The sequence below is a fragment of the Chiloscyllium punctatum genome, chromosome 38 (assembly GCF_047496795.1).
Source record: "Chiloscyllium punctatum isolate Juve2018m chromosome 38, sChiPun1.3, whole genome shotgun sequence".
NCBI classification, from domain to species: domain Eukaryota; kingdom Metazoa; phylum Chordata; class Chondrichthyes; order Orectolobiformes; family Hemiscylliidae; genus Chiloscyllium; species Chiloscyllium punctatum.
The window spans coordinates 31,461,749-31,478,534 of NC_092776.1; the positions used below are offsets into that span (position 1 = coordinate 31,461,749).

The following is a 16,786-nucleotide window of genomic DNA, read 5'->3' on the forward strand; positions in this document are numbered from 1 at the left end:
GTGAATAATAAAATGCCATTCAGGTTTCCATTCTATGTTCAGTAATCGCACTCGGAAAATGTTTCTGTAAATATTATCACAATTTGCATGCATTGCACATTCCTCTGTTGTGTGACACAGCCCGGTACTGTGGAAATATAGCGCGGATTGGACACTGAGTAGAGTTAAGGTTGTACACCAATTATTGCCAGAGACTTTGAGAGGTAGCGCTGTCGCACGGGCCACTGGCATCTGTAGTTCACTTCCCATTGAGCTCAACAACTCGTAACATCTAACAGACTGCACCTCCCGAAATGCAACGTACTTTAATTTCCATGATGGCCGAATGGTGTAAACCTGCAGGAAGAGTGAGAGGAGTTCTGTTAGATATTAGTGGGGTTCTGTATGACAGTGGGGAAGGAGGAGGGGTTCCCATTGCCGGCTCAACAGAAGCGGTGAGAAGGTGAGTGTCAAAGCTGCACGGGAAGCCTGTTTGCTCACTCCTAGTACTGTGTGGAGTGGCACAGCGTCGGTTCCTTGTCAGAAAAAACAGCAATCAAACACAAGCATTGTGAGGATTTGTATATACCGCTGACACCCTTAGGATGGAATGGGATACGGTGGCCATTCTCCTCCCCTTTAGTGGTTAATTCATGAACCATAAAAACTGGGCCTACAAAAACAAAGTGCTGGAGAAATAGACTTTCAGAGTTTCTCCAGCGCTTTCAGTTTCCAATACAGATCTCTAGTAACTGCATGTTTTTTTTTGTTTTAATCGAGTGATGCAGCCTCTCTGGCTGAAATACCCAACATATTCTCTCAACTCCAGTTTTTTTTTGAGAATCACCATTCGTTACATTCCGAGTTTCCTAAAATGTTCCCACTCTGTGATATCAGATGAAAGTGCTTGTGTAAAACCCACTGAACACAACGTGGGAAGAGCGCAGATTCCTTTACACTTCATCGTACAAACCTTCACAACTTTATTGTGGTCGAAACTAAAGCAATGAGTCCAAAGTATTTGCTGTTTTTGTCGAAATAGACTCCTTTATCTGAAAGTGATATTCTGCTTGAATTCAAACATGGTGACTAATGTTCATTGAGTTTTGTATTGAGAAATTAGAAGGAGCCTCCATGATTTTATAAAACAATTTTCAGACCTAAACGGTGATAGGGAGGGAAAAGTCAGCCCAGAATCCAATTCCAAGTTATTATCCAGTTGGTATTATTAAGTGTGTCTTGGGGTTAGAACAATATCAGCTAGGCATGATGACCTCTGTCCTATCCAGTCACCCAGAAGAAGTCATACAGCATGTAAATAGACCCTTTGATCAAACCAGTCCATGCCAAACATAATCCCAAACTAAACTAGTCCCACCTGCATGATCCTGATCCATATCCCTCCAAACCTTTTCTATTCATGTACCTATGCAAGTGTCTTTTAATCATTGGCATTGTAGTAATATCAATCACTTCCTGAGGAAGTTCATTCCACATGTGAACCACCCTCTGTGTAAAACTGGAGCTTCATCCTAAGAAGTGTACAGAAAGGCAGGCATCACCAGCTTGCATCTCCAGACTAATCAACTTGTTTAGGTGTATTATGCTGTACCTCTGGAAAAGGTAGAACATGAACCCTGAACTGTCTGGCCCAGAGGTAGGGACACTACTACTGCACCACAAAAGCTCTCCGTCATACCCTTATCCTACATTTAGGAACAGGAGTTTTCGTAAGGTTCTAATCAATCTGTTCAGAGATGTTATCAAGCACCTCTAGAGCAGGCAGGACCTGAATCGAAGTTTTCTGGTTCAGGGGTAGGGACTGTAATGCTGTGTTGTACTAGTATCCTTATCTGTATGTAAGGATATTAGTGACAGAGGGTCCTTACATACAGATAAGGAAGGACACCACTTTGACTGGGACAACACATCCATCCTCGGACAAGCCAAACAAAGTCAGGCATGAGAATTCCTAGAAGCATGGCATTCTAACCAGAACTCTATCAACAAACACATTGAATTGGACCCCATCTACCACCCTCTGAGAAAAGGAACAGGAAGTGACTTCACCACAGGAAATGACCACCAACCCAAACATATAAATAGAAAGCAGGAATTTTCAGCATATCTTCGCCTGAGGCCCACTGAAGATGTTGCCTAGTAGGGTAATGAAATGTCTGGAAATGAACCTTCCAGCATCAGCAAGCAAACCTACATCCAAAACCTCAACCTGAGCTACAAATCTTCTCAAAACTCACTGTAATGCTGCTCCACAGCAGCCATCCTTCCTATTCTTTTCCTATAGTTAGGAACATGAGTGAATCACCAGTATATGCCCACAGCCTGAACAGAATTGGACATTATTTATACAGCAATGATGTGATTACTAAAATACCAGGGTGATTTGGTGAAGAGAAAAGTAACATTCAGTTGTAAGAGCACTTCTGGATAAGAAAAAAAAGACAAAGCATGAATATTCTTCACCCACGTTTCCCTCACCTTTGATGATTTGTAATTCCCTAAACAGGCTGTGCACTTGAATTATTCAGTTGGAAACTCTGTGATTTGCTAGTGGTGGTTAATAGATGGGGGGAAAAAAAACACAGATACGCTGATGGGAGAAAAATATCCATTTGTGTGTAACAGTACTTAAGGATTTTTTAAAAATCCTTTAATAAACTCGTGGGTGAGCTATCATTCTGGTTCCATTCCTTTCCACATTCTTTAAAACCTCAATACCTTCATTATACAGAGGGACTGAAATCAAACGCCTTTAAGAGTGAACATATTGATGACTTCATGTGTAATCTAAGACTAATTGGTAATGCAGCTCTTTAAACAGCATCAACAAAATATTATACCTTGTTCTAACTATGACAGTGGTTTTTACATGGACCAGGACAACTGAATCCTCCCTGGCCCACTCCAAGTTCATTCCAGTCACAGGAGATATATTTAATCCTGGCACCTGGCAGACCATACAACTTTGGTAATTCTCTGCCATGGTTGCAGAGAGTTGTATGTATCTCGCTGGCTCTACAGTCTTCTATCATTACCATTTTTTTTTACTTCTTCTACTTGAATAGCATTCTATACCTTGGTCAATTTGTTCATCCACCTTGTAAGAGTTTTCCATTACCAGTACAAGCCTCAGGAGCCTTGTTGCTATTGGTTAAGGGCAATGGATAAAGCCTCTTGAGCTTGGAATCCCTTTACTTGCTTGACTTTCAATCACACTCTCGAGTTCTTTACCATTAACCATCCGTGTACCATCTACTAACCCATGACTGCCTCCTGAAACAAAATGTTTCAGCAGCTGTTTTCTACTCTGCCCTGGAATGTTTGCACCCTTGTATTTAAGCTTAACAACTGTCAGTTGAAATACTTTGAAAAACAGACACTTACTGCCGATGTGCTGTCCGCAAACCATTACATGTTGCAGTTGCAGCAAAGCTCTGCCAATTTAATGAAACCTTGATTTAATGAAATAATTAGTCTATATAACTAATCAGCTCTGCTTACAATTATTAGTCTTTAATATTTGATAATTATATCTGATGCAAGCTGATGTAAATACCGGTTCAACAAAAAGCTCTTTTCCTCTTTGCACTGAAGTTTCTCATTCTGGCAATATTCTGTTACTACTTTTTGCTTTAAAAATCAGCACAAAACTGTTATTGAAATGGTTTATTCAACAATAATCATTTTAGAAGAGGAATGATCATTTCTGAAGTTGCTTCAGGATCCAATAAGAAGCTGAGCATAATGTTGAAAATTCACATTGAGCACTGAAACAGCTACTCATAAATGCCACAAGTAGTTTTGAAAAAAAACTTTTGATGTTTTCTACACCTGTTATATTTGTTGAACTTCAATATTTTCTAATATTGTAGTTAAAATTACAACAACTATTCTAACTATTCAGTTAACAAGTGCATGTCTTTGATCTACTAGGGTTGTTGTGGCATAGTTATACTACCTCTTTATACTAACATGCCTGCACTGGTTGGTTAGAAATAACTATGGTACTTTGAAGGAGATCGAGGGAGTTTTCCTGATTCCCAGGTCAATAGAAATCCTTCAGCTGCTTTAAAAAAAAGACATTTATGGACCTTACTGTTGTGTAGTATACTGATGGTATTTTATAGATTTCAACAGTTGCTACATTTCATTGACTGCATCGTGTTTTGGGCACCCTGGGAGCATGAAATACATTATTGAAATGCAAATATATGTAAAAATCATACTTTTGTATATGTGTCAAATGTAGGAAAATCTTGACTTTTGCATAGTTGCACCATTCCAGTTTGTATGTTACAGTGGGAGGCTTGAGCTGATTGCAGATTTAATCACAGCCTTCTGCTTTAATTAGCTTTAATCATCCCTTTCTTTTCCTATCACCTCTCCCTGCACCCCCCCCCCCCCCCCTCCCCCCCGCCCCCCCCCATTCCCCAACCTCTGCCTGATTCCAGCACAAAGCATATTGGAATTTTCATTATTGTCATTACTAATTGAAATGATTTTCATGTGAATTATGACTATACAGCAAAAGGAAGTATGTTATTTTTGATCTGATGAGTTTTTTTTCAGCATGGATCGTTTGCCACCTGTTCCCTTGGTCATTTACCCTATTGGACTATAATTAATATTGTATGGTCAAAATTGAAGAAATATGCCTTTAGATTGTTTCATTAAACTTAATCTTGTAAACTTGCTCATTTTTTGGCTTGGGGTAGAATTGCTCCCATAATGCTCCAAAGCTAGTTATCAGTAAGAGGAAATTGTCTGTTAAATTGCCAGAATTGTAATGCTACTGGAGGCTGTGATTTGTGCTTCCTTTTCATATCTTAGATTTATAAAATACTTTGAGTCTGTTGGGGATTAATTTATCCAAACATTGCACTAATTTATTAAATCCAGGTCAAAGATAGTTATAATATCATAATATTCTGTAGTGCTATGAATATTCAATCTGCTTTCATATTAGGGACAGGCAATAAATGCGGCCAGCCAATGATGTCCACATCCCACAATTAATTATAGAAATGTAAATCAATATAATAAAAATGAGCATAGATAATGCAGAATAAATTGAGTTTTATTTCATTTTAGGAACACATTCTTGACTTTTCTATGTCTCCTCCTGGCTTTAACCAATTAGAATCTGACTGGAGTAAAAGCTGGGCAAAGGTTGTGGAGCATGTGATATAATGAGATTGAGATTGAATGTTCAGAAAAATATTACCAAGAATACTGGAAATGTGAAGGCAGAACCCAGTCTGTCAACTGCAAAGGGAAAATAGAGTCATAGAGATGTACAGCATGGAAACAGACCCTTCGGTCCAACCCGTCCATGCCGATCAGGTATCCCATCGCAATCTAGTCCCACCTGCCAGCACCCGGCCCATATCCCTCCAAACCCTTCCTATTCATATACCCATCCAAATGCCTCTTAAATGCTGCAATTGTACCAGCTTCCACCACTTCCTCTGGCAGCTCATTCTATACACGTACCAGCCTCTGTGTGAAAAAGTTGCCCCTTAGGTCTCTTTTATATGTTTCTCCTCTCACCCTAAACCTATGCCCTCTAATTCTGGACTCCCTGACCCTGGGGGAAAAACTTTGTCTATTTATCTTATCCATGCCCCTCATGATTTTGTAAACCTCTATAAGATCACCCCTCAACCTCCAACGCTCCAGGGAAAACAGCCCAGCCTGTTCAGCCTCTCTCTATAGCTCAAACCCTCCAACCCTGACAGCATTCTTGTAAATCTTTTCTGAACCCTTTCAAGTTTCACAACAGCTTTCCGATAGGAAAGAGACCAGAATTGCACGCAATATTCCAACAGTGGCCTAACCAATGTCCTGTACAGCCGCAACATGACCTCCCAACACCTGTACTTAATACTCTTGACCAATAAAAGAAAGCATACCAAATGCCTTCTTCACTATCCTATCTACCTGCGACTCCACTTTCAAGGAGGTATGAACCTGCACTCCAAGGTCTCTTTGTTCAGCAACACTTCCTAGGACCTTACCACTAAGTATATAAGTCCTGCTAAGATTTGCTTTCCCAAAATGCAGCGCCTCACATTTATCTGAATTAAACTCCATCTGCCACTTCTCAGCCCATTGGCCCATCTGGTCAAGATCCTGTTGTAATCTGAGGTAACCCTCTTCGCTGTCCACTACACCTCCAATTGTGGTCAGTCAGGGTTGTTTTATTCGTTCACAGGATGTGGCCTTCATTGACTAGGCCAACATTTATTGTACGCCCCTAGATGCCCTTGAGAATGTGGTGATTAGCTGACATTTTGAACTGTTGCAGTCCAACTGTTGTTCCCACAATGCTGGTAGGGAAGGTAAGGATTTCCAGGATTTTTACACAGCAACAGTGAAGGAATGGAAATATATTTCCAAGTCAGGGTGGTGAGTGGCTTGGTGAGGAACTTGCAGTTGGTGGTGTTTGCATGTACCTGCTGCCCTTCTCTTTCTGGTTGGTAGTGTTCATGTGTTTAGAAATGCTATCACAGCAGCTTTAGTGAATTTCTGCAGTGCATATTGTAGATAGTACACACTGCTACTACTGAGCTTCAGTGGTGATGGACTGAATGTTTGTGTAACTCCAATTAAGTGGGCTGCTTTGTCCTGCATGGTGTCAAGCTTCTGAGTGTTGCAGGAGCTGAACTCATCAAAGCAAATGGAACCTATTCCAGCCCACTCCTGACTAGCACCTTGTAGATTATGAACAGGGTTTGGCAAGTCAGAAGTTGAGTCACTCGTGCAGGCTTCCTGCTCTGACAGGCACATATATTTAGTCCAGTTCAGTTTCTGGTCAATGGTAAATCCTTGGTTGTTGATATTGGGTGATTCAGTGATGGTACTACTAGTGAATGTTAGAGATGGTCATTGTCTGGCATTTGTGTGATTATGAATGCCAGTTGTCAGCCAAGCTGGATATTATCCACATTTTGCTGCATTTGGGTCATAGACTGCTGGTATCTGTTGGCCTTTCATGGAGTGCAAATATAACATTCAATTTATTGAAAATATGTGAAATGGTGTGGAAAGGAATAGCTGCTGGACAGCTATTATATGAAGGGTCATGTCTTAAAAAAGAAATGGGATGTACGTTTGAAATATAATTCAAAAAGAAAGCATTAGGAAAGGACTCATCACCCTATTAAGTAAACTTGATGTTAAACTCAGATTGCAGATTAAAGTGTGTTCTAAGCATGTACAAAAGTTACTTTTGGACTACTGTTATTTGTGCATCAATTCAGCATAGTCAAAGCAGTACATGTTGGAAGAGATATATGATGCAAAGAGGTTGCAAAGGTCAGTCTGAGATCATAGAAGGGTTTAAAGATGGTGACAGGGATTTTAAATGAAATATAATAGAGGGCAATATACTGTAGATCTGTTAGGAAAGAGAGACACAGAACCTATTGTGGTACGATATAGTAAGCTCAATTACAGTTAAATTGGAGCCTTTGATGGGCGGTAGATGAGAGATCTTTGAAATTAAATCCAGGATTGACATCAATATGAACGAAGTTTTAACATTGAAAGGACTGAGGTAGTGCTGAGGCTGGAGATTATTTCTGTAGGAAGTGTGTTTGGACGCGAATACTATCGTTTCAAATGGAGGGGCAGCTAGAGCCAATGAGGAATTCACAAAATGCAGGAGGTGTCATGGATAGCAGTTTCAGGCCCGATGGGACCATTTGCCGCCACCGATTAGCCACTGCCCTTTCACCGCCGAGGACAGTTAGCCACCGCCCATTGGCCACTGAAGATGATTCACCACCACAAGTATTTGTAACTCTTTTTTTATATATAAACCAATAAAATATTATTTATTTTACCTCTTTTTTAAAAAATCAAGATATAGTATGTACTTGTATAAATAAAGGGGACTGAGAAGTATGAAAGAACGGGCGGGAGGGAAAACAATCAGTACATATATATATTTCCGGTGGCGAATAGTCTCCAGAGGTCAAACGACCCCAGTGGAGAAACGCTGGTGGTGAACCGGCAGTGGCTAATCAGCGGCGGTGAATGTGCCGTGGCAAATTGTCACCAACCCAAAACCTGGCAGTCAGTGCTACATTCCCCTGAGAGTCCATCATCCCCAACATTATCCAAAACAGCACACTTGTTTGAGGTCAGGATAGCCACAGGAGACTCCTGCACTACTTGCCTATCTCTCCTGGAGCACCCTATCTAGCTGACTGTATCTATTATTTTTCTATCTTCCTGAAACGGTTTGGTGATGATTCGCCATGGCACATTCGCTGCCTGTGGCTATCCTGACCTCAAACAAGTGTGCTGTTTTGGATAATGTTGGGGATGATGGATTCTCAGGGGAATGTAGCACTGACTGCCAGGTTTCTGGTGCCAAGACTAGCTCGACTGTAATGTGAAGTATGTCAGGTTCCAAGCGTTTGATTGCAATAGGGGACTCTTCAGTCGGGGCACAGGCAGACATTTCTGCAGCCGACAACAAGACATCAGAATGGTGTGTTGCCTTCCTGATGCCAGGGTTAAGGATGTCTCAGAGAGGGTGCAGAATATTCTCAAAGGGGAGATAACCAGCAGAAGGTATTTGTATATGTTGGTACAAATGGCATAGGAAAAGAAAGGGATGAGGTTCTGCAGAGGGAATATAGGCAATTGGGCAGGAGGTTTAAAAAGTAGGTCCTCGAGGGTAGTAATATTTGAGTGTGTGGGGGCGGACATAAGTCTGTCAATGCTACTGGAGAGAAGAGGAGCAAGTTAATTAGTCAAGGCAACCAAGAACAAGGCAGAGAACAAGGTAAGACTGATAAATTAAACTACATTTATTTCAGTGCAAGAAGCCTGACTGGTAAGGCAGATGACCACAGCGTAGTTGTGAATGTGGGACTGGTATATCATAGCTATTACGTAAACATGACTGAGGGAGGAGCAGGATGGCAACTTAATATTCCAGAGTATAAATGCGATAGGAAGGATAAGAGGGGAGCAAGAGAGGTGGGAGAGTGGTGTTTTAGGTTAAGGATCACATTACGGCTATACTTCGAGAGGATGTTTCTGGGAGAAGGTACAGTGAAGTTAGATAGATGGAGCTGAGAAGTAAGAAAGGGATGATGACATTATTCGGATTATACTATTGGATCTCAATAGTCAGCAAGAAATTGAGAAGCAAATATTTAAGGAGATCTCAAATATCTGTAAGATTAATAAGGTTGTCATGGCAGAGGATTTTTAACTTTCCAAACGTAGACTGGGACTGCAATAGTGTTAGGGGTTGGATAGAGGAAAATTTGAGGGGTATACAAGAAAAAGTTCTTATTCGGTATGTAGATGTACTCACGAGAGTAGGTGCAAAACTTGACCTTCTCTTGGAAAATAAGGCAGAGCAAATGACTGGGGTGTCAGTGGGGGAGCACTTTGGGGCCAATGATCATAATTCTATTAGTTTTAAAATAGTAATGGAAAAGGATAGACTGGATCTCAAATTTAAAGTTTTAAGCTGGATTAAGGCCAATTTTGATGGTATTCGGCAAGAACATTTAAAAGTTGAATGGCAGAGGATATTTGCTGGTAAAAGGGTGGTTGGAAAGTGGAAGGCCTTTAAAAATGAGATAACAAGAGTTTGGAGACTGTTGTTCCTGTTAGTGTGAAGGGCAAGGCTGGTAGGTGTAGGGAATGCTGGATAACTGAAGAAATTAAGGCTTTAGTCAAGAAAAAGGAGGAGGCAGATGTCAGGTCCAAGTGTTGGCAAATGGGACTAGATTAGTTTAAGATATCTGGTTGGCATGGACAAGTTGGACTGGAGAGTTTGTTTTCATACTATACAACTCTGTGATGCTAAAAAGATGTCTTTGTGTTTACTGCTAGAAACAAGGTTGTGAAGAGCAGGGAGGTTTAAGGAGGTATTTCATTATGAGAAATGGATCTTTCCTCTCACAATTGATCTTGGAATCAACAGAGAAGAGCAATAGCTGGTAGTGTTCAACATTGTGGAACCAACCTGCGTGTAGATCACTGGAGAGGTTGTAAAATTCCAAGGATCTTCAATTCAGAGCAAGTAATTTTAGGCCTATTGGGGAAATAAGGAATTCATAAGACCCATGAAACCTGAAATTAGTACTGTATTTATTTGAATGTAAAACTGCACAGAAACTTTAGCATATTGAAGTATTGTGAATATGAACAGCATGACATGAGGCAGAATTCACTGTACAAGAAAGCGATCAAATTCTGTGAGCTGAGAAACTCCCTTTGAAGTCTGTGACATTAGCACATCTCAAAAACTGGATGGGCTTGTGATCCATACAATCTCATTACAGTATTCCCAGTGAGTGGTTTATGGGCAGCATGGTGGCACAGTGGTTAGCACTGCTGCCTCACAGCGCCAGAGACCCGGGTTCAATTCCCGCCTCAGGCAACTGACTGTGTGGAGTTTGCACATTCTCCCCGTGTCTGCATGGGTTTCCTCCGGGTGGTCCGGTTTCCTCCCACAGTCCAAAAATGTGCAGGTCAGGTGAATTGGCCATGCTAAATTGCCCATAGTGTTAGGTAAGGGGTAGACGTAGGGGTATGGGTGGGTTGCGCTTCGGCGGGGCGGTGTGGACTTGTTGGGCCGAAGGGCCTGTTTCCACACTGTAAGTAATCTAATCTAATCCATCGTTTATCATTATGAGCAAGTAGTTTCCCCTCTGTTTTTGTGAACACTGGAAAAACTAAACATAGAAAATTTGAAGCATTTTCTTATGGCTTAACGTTGACCAAACCTTACTTTCATTGCTTCCCAACATCTCTTGTCTCACCTGCATGAGCCTTCCTGTGTGCTTCTTTGAGCCAAATTGGATTGTATGGAAACTTGACCCATACCAGTTAGAACTTACCTTGGTTTCCCTTCATTCTCATCCCACTGTTCCTATCCTCATCAATACCATTAACTTTGATTCTGTTTTCTACCTCAGCAACTATATATTGCTCATTTTCTGACCTCCTCCTGTCACCAAGATCTGAGTCTGTTCTTTCATTGTCTCAAAGTCAAACTTCCAGCACATTCAAAGTTGGACTCGTTCTCACTGTTGCAGCTCCTTTAATCTTCAACCTTTGACAAGCTTCCCATGCTCCTTTGACTTGGGTTTAGAATTCTCATTCTCATTTTTGAATCTTGATATTGGTGATGATGTTCTGTTTTACATTTGTGAACACTTTTTTGATCAGTATTTACTATTTTATAATCTAGTATCAAGCTGTTTGGGTGCTCTGTATAAATATTGTTTGTGTTGTTCTTCTGCCAATAGATAAGTATATAAATTCTTTGTACTGATACTTTCATTGTTCTCTGAACTGACAGCTAACTGAAGAATATTACGGTAAATCTACAGGGAAATAGCACAATGGACAATTCTGCGTACAGTATGCCATCTCTTTGCGAGAGCAATCTTGAACAAAAAAAAAGCCAAAGAACTGTGGATGCAGACGTCAGAAACAAAAGCAGAAATTGCTGGAAAAACTCAGTAGGTCTGGCAACATATGTGAAGACAAAGCAAAGTTAACGTTTGGGTCTGAAGAAGGATCACTGGACCTGAAACCTTAACTCTGCTTTGTCTCCACAGATGCTCCAAGACCTGCTGAATTTTTTCCCCATGCAATTTCTGCAATCTTGAACTAATCCTTATTTTCTTCACATAGCTTTGCATTTTCCACAGCTTCAGTAAGATGCAGCAGTCATTGCTTGAACCACTCACTACACATAGCATAGTTTTCAGATAAACATTCATAACTCAGAGGGATTAACAATAGTACCACCTTGAGGTTAGAGTGTTTTGGAGGCATGCATTTTCCATTAACAGCATGATACTACAGTAGTAAGTCTTAGCTCACCTTCCAGAAAGCAATCTGAAATCCCTTTTCAGCCATAGCTCTGTTTACCAGTACTTTACGTTTGTTTCCTGATGGCCTGCCCATTGAGAGTGATTCCATATGAAAAGCAAAGAAATGTTGGAGTTTTACAACATCCTGTTGTTGGTTTGGTATAGTGCATCTGTTAGCAGAACTTTAAACAAGGAACATGGAACATTAACAAAAGACCAGCAAGGACTATCCCCAAGAAGGCAGTAGGAGCAGCTGGCCAATATGTGGCCAGACAAAACCCTGCAGAGCCGTAATAATGCCAAGATCACAGGAAAACCAGCAAGGGGCTTGTTGGTTCACAAAAAAACCCATAAAGTAATCTACCACCAGGGAGTCCCACATTTGTTAATTATCTGCCAAGTCTGAATCATTCCTTCTGGTAAGAAAAGATCAGTGAATCTGTCTTAGTTGTATTTACCCCAAGTTGACCCCGACCCACAGAATGTAAACCATATTCCATCCCTGATTTCCAATCCAGAAGTGCTACAAGAGTGAGGTTACAACAAATCTTATCTTGTTCTTCCTGATGGCAGATGGAACAAGGTACTTGGCATTTTTGATCTATTTATATGGGAAACCCACTGATTTTATACAAGCAGGTAGCTCTGTGATACCAAATACGAGATGTTCGTAGTTGTTTAGGGTGTAAACTGGATATCCTAAAGGGATATTAATTTTTCCCTAAACGGATATCCTAATTTTAAATGGAAGTCCAGATGGTCAGCGAGAGAAGAGTTGAGTAAATTTCAAGCGGATACTGTCTACCTAAATGAAAAGGTTGTATGCATATAGTAAAATAAATACATCGCTAACCGAATGCATGTTTAATGATTTGACGTAGGTGCGCATCAGTGATTTCCTTCCTTAGTTATGATTTCAGCTGGCAATGCCAAACATGCCCTATCTCTACTACTAAACAAATTTAACTTTGAATGTTTTAAAACTTACATAGACCCATTAAACCTGTTTGAAGTATTTGATATTTTTCTGCTTTGGCAAAGAAACTAGATAGGGATGCGATAAAGAACATTTTGATAAAATACTTCCTTTTAGGGAGTTAGCATAGCACAGGCAATGATTTCTTTGTGGACATTAGTCACCATCCATTGCAAGTATCAATATGTTAATAGATTGCTGAATAATAGCCACCTCTTGCTCTCTCATACACACATATATAAAAGACACACACACATGTACATGTATATATATCCAAGATATATTACCATTGAACATTAATGGATAGTCTTTCTATGGCTCTGTGATTGTCCCCAATAGGTAATAGCAATTGATGCCTGGGTGTAATTCTTTTGATTTTATCACTGCACCACCTATTTTTTGGAGTAGTTCTACAAAGATCTATAAACATTTTATATCCAGCAGAACTATACTGTCCACAGTTGGTCAAGTATAAACTTGCACTTTTTTTTTACTGTTAGGAGCTCATGTGAGATTATATCAACTACACAGTTTCCCATTGCCTGTGTGCATTATTAGCCAGTTACAACTAGAAAATGGCATAAAAGTTCCTCATTTGTTTATAGATAGTAATTTTGTTATAAATCTCCTTTTAAACTATAATCTAATATGTTAATTCATATGTAATGAAACCATGGATATCCATTATATTTGTGGTAACTTTCTTTACTTGAACCTGTCTTAAAGAATAATTGCATACTTGTGAGAGTTGGCCCTCTCTCAGCTAATGGCCATATATTGTACTTCTGAATTCCTTGCATACCTCTAACTGAAAGCTATCAGGCTGCCTAAAAGAGTTAACAGATTGAAAATAAACCTAAGAACCAGTAAGCTGTGCAGTCAGGAGTGTATTGTGTAGAGCTCTTGTTCCACCTCTAATTGTGTACTGTTTAATTTATATGGAAAAAGAAGTGAGAGAAGACCATAAAAGTCTATTCGACCATAAGGAGCTGCAATCTCCTACATTGCCCTAAGTAATGCTAACACCAGAGAGACAAGTAAGCAATCTGTGGCTAGTTAATGGCAAAATCTGGGTTTGGGAGAAATGTTCCAAAAATTAATTAACATGTTGCATATAACTGAACAATTTCTTTCCTCCTCTCAGACTCCAGATGTTCTCATTTAGAGTCACATCATTATCAGTAATGCTTGGTTACTATGACAGCTTCTGATACCTTTAATTGATCCAGCAAATAATTAAAATTTACACCATTATCCACTTGAATCACCACATAGAAGGATCTTTATTTATCTCCTTCTACAAAACGGATCATATCTTAACAGTGTAGTCAGAATTTCTAATCTAGAACTTTTAACCAATATCCCAGTATTTCCCAAACTTTTCCCTATTGTGACTGAAATTTGAGGCTTGGAGATCGTAGTGACCCCTCAATGATCACTGTGAAGAAGGTAGAGGGGTTGATGCTGTTAGAATGAGGGTCTACCTACTTGAATTGGAGTGCAGCTGTTATAACTGAATCAGAGCTCCACAATGGCCATTGTTGCCTCAGTGTTCAGACCCTCAAAACTCAACTCACTATCCCTACTTTGGGATATCCCCTGGTGCTAAAAAAGAAACATGATTCAACTTTGTCCCCTTGAAGATCTTTCATGTTTGAAATCCCCTTATAAGTTGCAATTCTTTTTTACCAAACATGAACATTTTTAATATCCTTCATATTACCTTATACCTCAGGTGCCCAATCCCATTATTCAGTTGTGAATCTTTTTGTGCTGTCTTCAGGGCCTGGAAGTTTCCTCTTAGTTATTGGCACAGAGCCATGAACAGTACTGCAGTTGAGAAGGACCATTGTTTTACATAAGCTAACTATTATTGGACATGTGCTGTATACCCAAACTCTTTATTGCCCTTTCCATCATAGCTGCACATTGTACTGATAGTTTAAAGGCTTTTCAAATGAAACTCTCGGATCCCTTGTCTGTCTCCATTCCTCTTTATATTGTATGGCTACTCTGTATTTGCCTCCGCTTTACAACTTTTCACTTTTAAACATTTCTCTTTTTAGCTCAATTCCCTAATTTTGCCAACTATCTCTATTGCAGGTTAGAATCATAGAATTTTACCGTACAGAAGGAGGCCATTCTACCCATTGTGTCTTTACCAGCTTCAGAAAGAGCTACCCTGCTAGTCCCATGCTCCAGCCCTATCTCTGCAGCTCTCTAACTTCATTCCTTTCAAATATATATCCAGCTCTCTTTCAAAATCTCCTATGGAATCCACCACTACCACTCTCTCAGGCAGTGCATTCCAAATGCTAACAATGCTCTGAGTAAAGAAATTTCTCCTCATCGCTCTCCTAGCTCTCTTGCTGACAATCTTAAAGTTGTGACCCCTAGTTGCTGACATACTAACTAGTGGAAATGGAATATCCTTCCTTACCCTGTCAAAATTGTTAATGATTTTGAACACCTCAATGAGGTCACCTCTTAATCTTCCCTGCTCCAATGAGAACAGGCCCAATCTATCAAATAGAAATGTACTGTATGGAAACAGTCCCTTTAGTCCAACTTGTCCATGCCGACCAGTTGTCCTAACCTAACCTAGTCTCATTTGTGAGCATATGGCCCCTATCCCTCTAAACCTTTCCTGTTAATATACCCATCCAGATGTTTTTTTTACAGGCCATCTAACCCTCGATGTTGTGCTGACCTTCTAAGATCAGACTAACCTACATGCCTTTTATTGTATTGTCTTCCATGTGCCTATCCAAGAGTCACTTAAATGTCCCTAATGTATTTGACTTGACTACCACTGCTGGCAGTGCATTCCATGCGCCCATCACTCTGTGTGTAAAGAACCTACCTCTGACATCTCCTCTAAACCTTTCACAAATCATCTCAAAATTATGCCCCCTCGTGATATCTATTTCCTGGGGTAAATTCTCTGGCAATCCACTATATCTATGCCTCCCATCATCTTGTACACCTCTATCAAGTCACCTCTTATCCTTCTTCTGCCCTTCTTTTAAATGTTGTAATTGTTCCAGCCTCCACCACCACCTCTGGCAACTCCATACACACACCACCCTCTGTGAGGAAAATGTTGTCCTTCAGGTCCCTTTTAAATCTTTCCCCTCTCGCCTTAAACCTATGCCCTTTAGCTTTGGACTCCCTGCCCCAGGGAAAAGTCCTTGTCTATTTACCCTATTCTCCCCTCATCCTCTGACACTCCAGGGAAAATAGTCCCAGCCTATTCAGCCTCTTTCTACAACTCAAACACTCCAACCCTGGCAACATCCTTGTAAATCATTTCTGAACCCATTCAAGTTTCACAACATCCTTCCTACAGCAGAGAGACCAGAATTGAATGCACTTTTCTAAAAGTGGCATAATCAATATCCTGTACAGCCACAACATGACTTCCCAACTCCTATACATGATGCCCTCACCATTAAAGGTAAGTGTACCAAACTCCTTACTAACCATCATATTTACCTGCAATTCCATTTTCAAGGAATTATGAACCTGCATTCCAAGGTCTCTTTGTTCAGCCACACTCCACAGGACCTTACAATTTACTTTACAAAATTATGAGGGGCATGGATAGGATAAATAGGCAAAGACTTTTCCCTGGGTTCAGGGAGTCAAGAACTAGAGGGCAAAGGTTTAGGGTGAGAGGGGAAAGATATAAAAGACACCTAAGGGGCAACTTTTTCACGCACAGGGTGGTATGTGTATGGAATGAGCTGCCAGAGGATGTGATGGAGGCTGGTACAATTGCAACATTTAAGAGGCATTTGGATGGGTATATGAATAGGAAGGGTTTGGAGGGATATGGGCCGGATTGGAGGTGGAACTAGATTGGGTTGGGATATCTGATCGGCATGAAGGGTCTGTTTCCATGCTGTACATCTCTATGACTCTGTGGTCCCAAAGTGCTCCCCCATTCAGA

At 40.4% G+C, this 16,786-nt stretch overlaps 1 protein-coding gene across 2 annotated transcripts in view; it reads left to right on the top strand.

Moving 5' to 3' along the window:
• Positions 1–257: 257 nt before the first annotated feature.
• The window catches only part of lhpp (phospholysine phosphohistidine inorganic pyrophosphate phosphatase), a 165,860-nt gene continuing 149,331 nt past the window's right edge, over positions 258–16,786 (top strand). Inside the window, exon 1 of one of the 2 annotated variants that reach the window (XM_072557529.1) lies at positions 258–442. In XM_072557529.1, coding sequence (XP_072413630.1) covers positions 294–442 — 149 coding nt within the window. In that variant the 5' untranslated portion in view covers positions 258–293. The remainder of the gene's footprint in view (positions 443–16,786) is intronic. The other variant, XM_072557528.1, reaches the window with a different exon arrangement.